General features: G+C 44.0%; 1 protein-coding gene across 1 annotated transcript; it reads right to left on the reverse strand.

The window, feature by feature from the left end:
• Positions 1-1,568: 1,568 nt before the first annotated feature.
• CTLA4 (cytotoxic T-lymphocyte associated protein 4) lies at positions 1,569-6,459 on the reverse strand. The gene is made up of 4 exons (XM_075001668.1): positions 6,402-6,459; positions 4,761-5,111; positions 4,214-4,323; positions 1,569-1,667 (listed from the first exon to the last, which is right to left on the reverse strand). The coding sequence occupies exons 1-4, from the start codon at positions 6,457-6,459 to the stop codon at positions 1,569-1,571; spliced, it is 618 nt and encodes a 205-aa protein (XP_074857769.1).
• Between the last annotated feature and the right edge of the window lie 223 nt (positions 6,460-6,682).

Genomic DNA, 6,682 nt, shown 5'->3' on the forward strand with positions numbered 1-6,682 from the left:
TCAAACAAAAGTGTTGCAATGGTAGAAAAAAAAGACCCTGAAAATTTTAGGGTATGGGGCTACTTATAATTTTTTTCAAAAAAAGCGGGGTACTGTATTAAAAAGATTGAGAAACACTGCCCTCAAAATATCTCATGATGGAGGGAGAGCTTCTTTCAGAGGTGGAAAAAGCAAATGGGACCAACTTTTTGTAAAAACATCTTCAAAACCTGCCATTAAAGTCCATACAACCACCTTCTGCACATAATTTACTGAAAACTGCCTTTGACTCAAGTAATGCCCTCGTAACATGAATTAAGCCAGCAGAATCATAGAACACTAGAACTTGAAGGGACTTTGAGAGGTCATCAAGTCCAGTCCCCTGCCCTCGTGGCAGGACCAAACACCATCTAGACCATCCCTGATAGGTGTCTATCTCACCTGCTCTTAAATATCTCCAGTGATGGAGATTCTACAACCACCCTAGCCAATTTATTATGATTAATTTAACATGTCCTGGGACAGATTTTAATGAGTAGTTGCAGGAGGAAATTTGAAAAGAGAAGTGTTTGTGAGCATGCAGACAGAGCCCATGTGTGGGCACCAGAGTGTAAAACCCCATGTTGAAAGGTAATGTATTCCTTTGACATTAATGCTTTCTAACATGTAGCCACTTCCTGCTTCTTCTGCAAATGGTGAAGGAAAAATTAGCTTGACTTCAGGAAAAACTTTAAGGGTTTTATTGAACTGTACATAACTAATAAACAAACTTATACACTTTCTTCATTTTCATGGAAAATAGTCTCTTTAAACACAGCGCCAGACCTTCTGCCGTTTGGATGGATGCTAATTTAGCATGTCATAAAAAGCAGAACTCCAACAGAGCTGGAGTGTTCTCACAGCAACAGGCTAAGGAAATTCCTACAGTGGGACCTTTTTCTCAAGCAGTGCCCCCCCAGTGCTAGCTCGAATGCCATCCATGTTAACTCCTCTGCAGCATTGCTGTGACAATGCCAGAAAAAGGAGCTGAGACCAGCACCCCTTCTCCCCCACCCCCACAACAGCAGTGCCATTCATGGGAGTGCTAAGCACTAATGCAGGAAATGGCAGCAAAGGCGTAGCACTATATGGAAACACAGCAGACCCTCTTGCTACGTTAATGTCGCACGGTCCCCCAAATGCCTGTGTTTTTTTGCCATGACACACAAGCCTCTGCCTTAATAGTGTTTGATTTCAACTGCTCAGCAGCGATGCTGAAGTTTGACAGCAAGACATTTGACTACAACACTAATAGCTCTTAATGCTACATATAGGCTACATGGTGGTACAATACAACTTGCAGAATCAAAGGCCACAATGCAACCATTTTTGTTTGACAGGCGTATCCTTGAAACATTAATGCATAACCTTCCCATTGATCTAATCTTCTCCAGACTGTAGATGTTCTGTAGAAATCACAGGGTATGAGCTCTCCTTCCCCTCCCCATTTTTAAAGTAGGAAACTGAATTTTATTTGGTTAAATTAGAAAGCTAAATAAGTAAAATCTCCATCACAGCTAGAAAATTGTCCTGTGCTGTTTGCTGGTGCTTCAGCGAATGACAATGTGATATGGCTTCACTTTCTTCTCCTCTTCCTCTGAAGTCATTTTCACATAGAGTCCAGTAGTGATATACTTCCTCTTCTGAAGCTATAAAACACCAAGAAAATAAGACAATCCTGTCAGACTTGGCAACACAGACAGGCTTTTAATGAGTGACCAGAGCATTTTGAAGAACAGTGATCTGCAAAACTTGTTGGATTTTAATGGTGACCTTTCCCTGGTGGAGAGCAGAATCTGTTCTAGTCATCTTCTCTTGCCTCTGTCTCTGTGGTAGGATGGGATGATTATGTACTTCTCAGTGGAAAGAAGAACAGCTGTCAAAGGCCATGTCTACATTACCGTCTTCTGCAGTTTGATTTTGTGTATCCCTACCAGGGTCAGCAGTTGACCTCTGTACTCCTCACGTATTGTGAGGAGTAAGGGAGGTTGATGGGAAAAACTCTCCCATCAACCTTCTTCAGTGAGGACAGCCAGGTAAGTCGATTGAAGATATGTTGATTCTAGCTATGAAATTGCCGTAGCTAGATTTGCATATCTGAAATCAACTTACCTGCCTAGTGTAGAAATAGAGGAGTGCTAGGTGACATAAGCCCAACCCTCCCTGAGTTAGCACTGAAGAGGAGTTTGAGAGCCAGGAACCAGCTGAAAATGAGGGATGTGGATTTGAGAACCCAGTAGTTTAGGGTGTTTGGATCTGAGGTTTGGGTTCTGGTCCCTTTCTTACTGACAGTAAACACACCCCTCTCACTACCTGGTAGACAGGCAGGCCAGGGCTCTGCTCCTATATTTCCTTCAATTTGTGTGAACATTTACACCTGGAGAAAGTAGGAGTAATGCGCTGCCAAATCAAAGTTCTCTACTCTCATGCCTGGCCAGTCACTTTTTGTGCAATGTGAATGCAAAGGTGAGGGAGGACTCAGTGCCAGGCCCAAGTCTGTGGCTGAGTCAGTGGTGTGGAATGTAGAGCATATGAAGACTGATATCGTATATTTTTTGGTGGTGCCCAGAATAATTCCAAGTCCTGTCCCCCACCAACTTGTAAGTTGATATATATTTTTAAAAGAATGTAAACATGGACTGAGAACAGTCCCTCCTGCCCACCCGCACCAGGACACAACACCAGGGCTCCTGACACTCAGGTCACTTCCCCCACCTGGGCTGTACTGAGGCACCAGCAGTTGTGTTCTCCTCCCTTTCCATGTGGGTTCTCCCCCCGGACCCCCCACCAGGCTGCTTGGGGTAAAGGAGCAGCCGTCCAGTGTAGGAGTGAGCAGTCATGCCAGCTGCTTTGTGTGTCAAGGTGGGGCAGTTTCCCCATGCGGTTGCAGAAGGGGTGCAGGAGGTGCAAGGGGTAGGAGTGAAAGGTCACAGTGCAGAGGCCACAGTTCAGGTTTAGGGGTGCAGGAGGGAGGTGCAGGCAATTGGGGCGAAGGAGTGATAGGGCAGGGAGGGAGGTGCCTGGTTTGGGAGGGAGGGGAGCATAGACAGCCTATGGGGGACTAATGGAACAAGGGGCACACCACAGTCTGTGGGGGGGCAGGGGCACCAAAATGCAAATTGGCCCAGGGTGCCATTTTCCCTAAGGCCACCCAAGAAGCCCCAGCAGGCAGCTGGTCAGGTTCCAGGTCTATCCTCTCCTCTGAGCTTTACTACAGGAAGCCTCCTCCTCATCCTCACTTTGGGAGGGAAGCTGGGGAAGGGGAGCTGCCAATCACATCACATACTCCTCCCCCCTGCCACACAAGTAGAGAAGCCAGGGCTCACTTGCTGTGAGCTGCTACCTCAGGCACTCATCCATGGCAGGTCCTTTGCGGCTCTGCATGAAGCTGCTTTTAAACACTGAGGCTACATCTACACAGCTAAGTTACTTTGAGGTAACAGTCATTATTCCAAGATAACTTTGCTAAGCATCTACACTGCACACATGCTATTTTAAAATAAATTCAAAATAATGTGTGTGTTACTTCAAATTTCATAAACTTCATTGCAGGAGGAATAATACCTATTCTGAAATAGCTATTTCAAAATAGGTACTGTTGAGCCCTGAAATTCAATGGCACTATTTTGAAATAGGCTCTATTTGTACAATAGACATGCTATTTCAAAATGCATGCTTGTGTGTAGCTGTGTTATTTTGAAATCAACTATTTTGGAATAACTATTCTGGAAGGGATTATTTTGGAATAACACTGCTGTGTAGATGTAGCCTGAGAGTCCTGGGTCTCTGAACATTGCTGGAGCTAAGCACCCAGCCTTGAATATTCATGAGGCTGAGGTACTAGCAGTCCATTTAACTCACCACTTGATACTGTCTTAGATCCCAGTAAAGGTTTGGTGCCTTCTGCTGAGGATAAAGGTGCCGTCAGGTTAGTGCAGAAGCTAACCTGCACCATCCGGTCAGATTCACCAGTATGACCTGACTGCCTTCTGCCACTGATGCAACAGAAAACACCCAGAAAACAGCTTAAAAGTTAGGTGGTCTGCCTGCTTTTCAGCACTGGAACAACAAAAAGGAGCCAGATCATTTCAGTGACTCTGTTCCCTGATTTTTTTTCCCTAGGATCCTACCTTTCATTCTGCCGTATTTGTGCAACTAAGTGTCAATCGTATGCCACGCTAGCTCCCGCACTTACCGCTTTGCTCAAGACGCAGGCTGTGATCAGTACACTGTAAAGGAAGAATCCTGAAGCACTTGCTCCTAATATCCAGAGATACAGGTCAGTGTCTGGGCAGGGCTCTGGATCTGAAACACACCAGATTAAATGTCACGTCGGTAAGGAAATGGCTACAATTTATCGACCTTTTTAGGTACTGCCCCTCTCCATAACATCGCTCACCAAAACATTACTGGGGCCAAATCCTCCACTCCTTAGCTCCTCAAAAATCCCACTGGCCTCAGTGGGAACTTGGCCTGGTTAGTAACTATGTGAGTGGCCTTCTCTAGTTACGAACTTCTATGCACACATCTATTCTACATGCATACACACGTACAACATGCGGTATTGCTCTTACAGCCAAGAATCACTGAATGCATCGTGTCTACAAGTGCTCCTGAGTGGGTCTCAAAGACGGAAACTGATTTTAATGGTGACCCTTATTTAAACTCTATTAAGACAGAAATTGCTGCTCACTAAGCATCTATGAGAAAATAATGTAGTTAAATGAGGGGGCTTTGCTCACCAGTGACAAAGAGCTGTGTTCCTTTGCCTGTGTTCATGTAATAGGGTGGTGGGAACAGCCGCTCCATCTTGCAGATGTATAGCCCAGCATCAGCAGCCTGCAGCCCCATGAGAGTGAGGGTCACATTGTTTTGGCTGGGGCTGACATGACACTCTATGGTCTTTTCTACACTGAACATCTTGTACTCAGTTGTGTAGGTCGAAGCGCAGATCTGGATGTACTGGTCGCTGTTCTGTTTGAGCAGGGTCACGCGGAATTCCCGGGCATTCCCAACGTGCGTATATTCACACACCAAGTTGGCCACTCCTTTCCTGTTGGCCAGCACCATTGCTGGCTGGGTCACTTCCATAGCTGTGATCAAAGGCAAAGCATGGTGATCAATTAGTGCATTAAAGAAAAGGGCTACAATAATATGCCAGCTCTTACTCAAAGCCTACAAAAACTAAGAAAAAGATTCCACTCTGAAGAATGTTCATACTTGGACTCAAACAGCTGGATCCTTTTGAAACAGATACAAGGTCTCCTTTCACTCCCAGTTTGTAGACTTTTTTCCCCCCAATGGCTGAACGAACGTACTAAAAACTCTTCAGAAGAAATTCTGCAGTTTCTGAATGCCCATTGTGGTAGCTGACTTGGAGAGCTCAGCTGTTTCTCATTCTTAAAACAGCATATGATAGCTGTTATGTATATTGCAGTTTCCTTCTTTAAATAAAGCATTTTAATGTATAAAGGGGCACAAACAGGACTTCAAATAACAGAACATTATTATGATCTGAGAATCATTATAAGTTAAAATTGATTGGAAAATATGCAAGTTTAAACCAAATTTTCTAAAAAGTAGAAATAAACTGCTAACCTGATAAATTTCAATCAGGAACACACTTGATTACCTCAAAGTTGGTCAGATCGCTATTTTGCAAACATTTCCCAAACCGTTTTCTCAGAGAGAGGGGAGGAGGAGTTGCCCACATTTCTTTTATTTGACAGTGTCTAACCAAGGCTACTTACTGATGGACTTACATAGAGCAAATTCTGATAAAACACAGCAAACATTCTAAATACAAATCACAAGTTAAAAAAAATCTACTATTCACATCTGTAGCTTTACAGGTTGCAATGTACCACTGCTATGCACAGCTCTGTCATTTGTACTTTCTATGGAGAACTCAGTAGATTTTGTGTGAATAAAAACTACAGGGACTGGACTGTTACTTTGAGCTGCATTCAAGCTTAGATTATTCCCTGCTAGGGAAGAGTTTATTTGTTCTGTGGTTGCCAGTGCAAGAAAGAGGAAAACCAGAAGCTCTTTGTCCACTCAACTTCTATCTCTGAAGTGGCAGTTTTATTCAGAGGACCTGGCTTAAAAAAAAACCCAACTCTTAATAGATTCCTGATCTAGAGAGGAACCTTTCCTAGCTCCTCTAGTGAATCTACTGTTCCAGAATCTTTGCCTCTTGTCCCAGAAAAGTTTCAGTGCACTGTATTGACTTTGCTCACCAAGAATCCCTATGCTTTTCTACTCCGTAGTATTCAGAGACCCAGCTTCAAATACATCCTGTTATTGCTACACTGAATCACTGTCCTGCAAAGGGGGTGAAACTGAGAAACTATAAACACCCCCAGTCTCCTTGATCTACCCACCTTTGGCGCTGCCGGCGACTGTGCTCAGGAAGCCAAGGGTGGTCAGTAGTGTGAGCATTCCAGCGAAGAGAGAGATGTTAGAAAGTCGAAGCAGCTTGTTATGGTCTAACACCAAGTCTAGCTGGAATTAAATCAGATTTTTAATCAGAACTGCAGGGAAAAGGGCAAGACCTTTCAGGACACTGAATCTTGAAATGTTTGAACCCACACAGATTCAGTGTATTTATATATAGCTTTGATCCCAAATACACACAGCCTGAGTACCCAAAAGTGCATGAGAC

The sequence above is a fragment of the Carettochelys insculpta genome, chromosome 8 (assembly GCF_033958435.1).
Source record: "Carettochelys insculpta isolate YL-2023 chromosome 8, ASM3395843v1, whole genome shotgun sequence".
Classification (NCBI taxonomy): domain Eukaryota; kingdom Metazoa; phylum Chordata; order Testudines; family Carettochelyidae; genus Carettochelys; species Carettochelys insculpta.

Excerpts from the sequence above, each read along its gene's own strand:
- CTLA4 (XM_075001668.1), bottom strand. The coding sequence starts at position 6,459 with ATGCTCACACTACTGACCACCCTTGGCTTCCTGAGCACAGTCGCCGGC. Across the intron at positions 5,112-6,401 it reads AGTCGCCGGCAGCGCCAAAG|CTATGGAAGTGACCCAGCCA; the intron begins GTGGGTAGATCA and ends CTTTGATCACAG. Across the intron at positions 4,324-4,760 it reads AACACAGCTCTTTGTCACTG|ATCCAGAGCCCTGCCCAGAC; the intron begins GTGAGCAAAGCC and ends GGTGTGTTTCAG.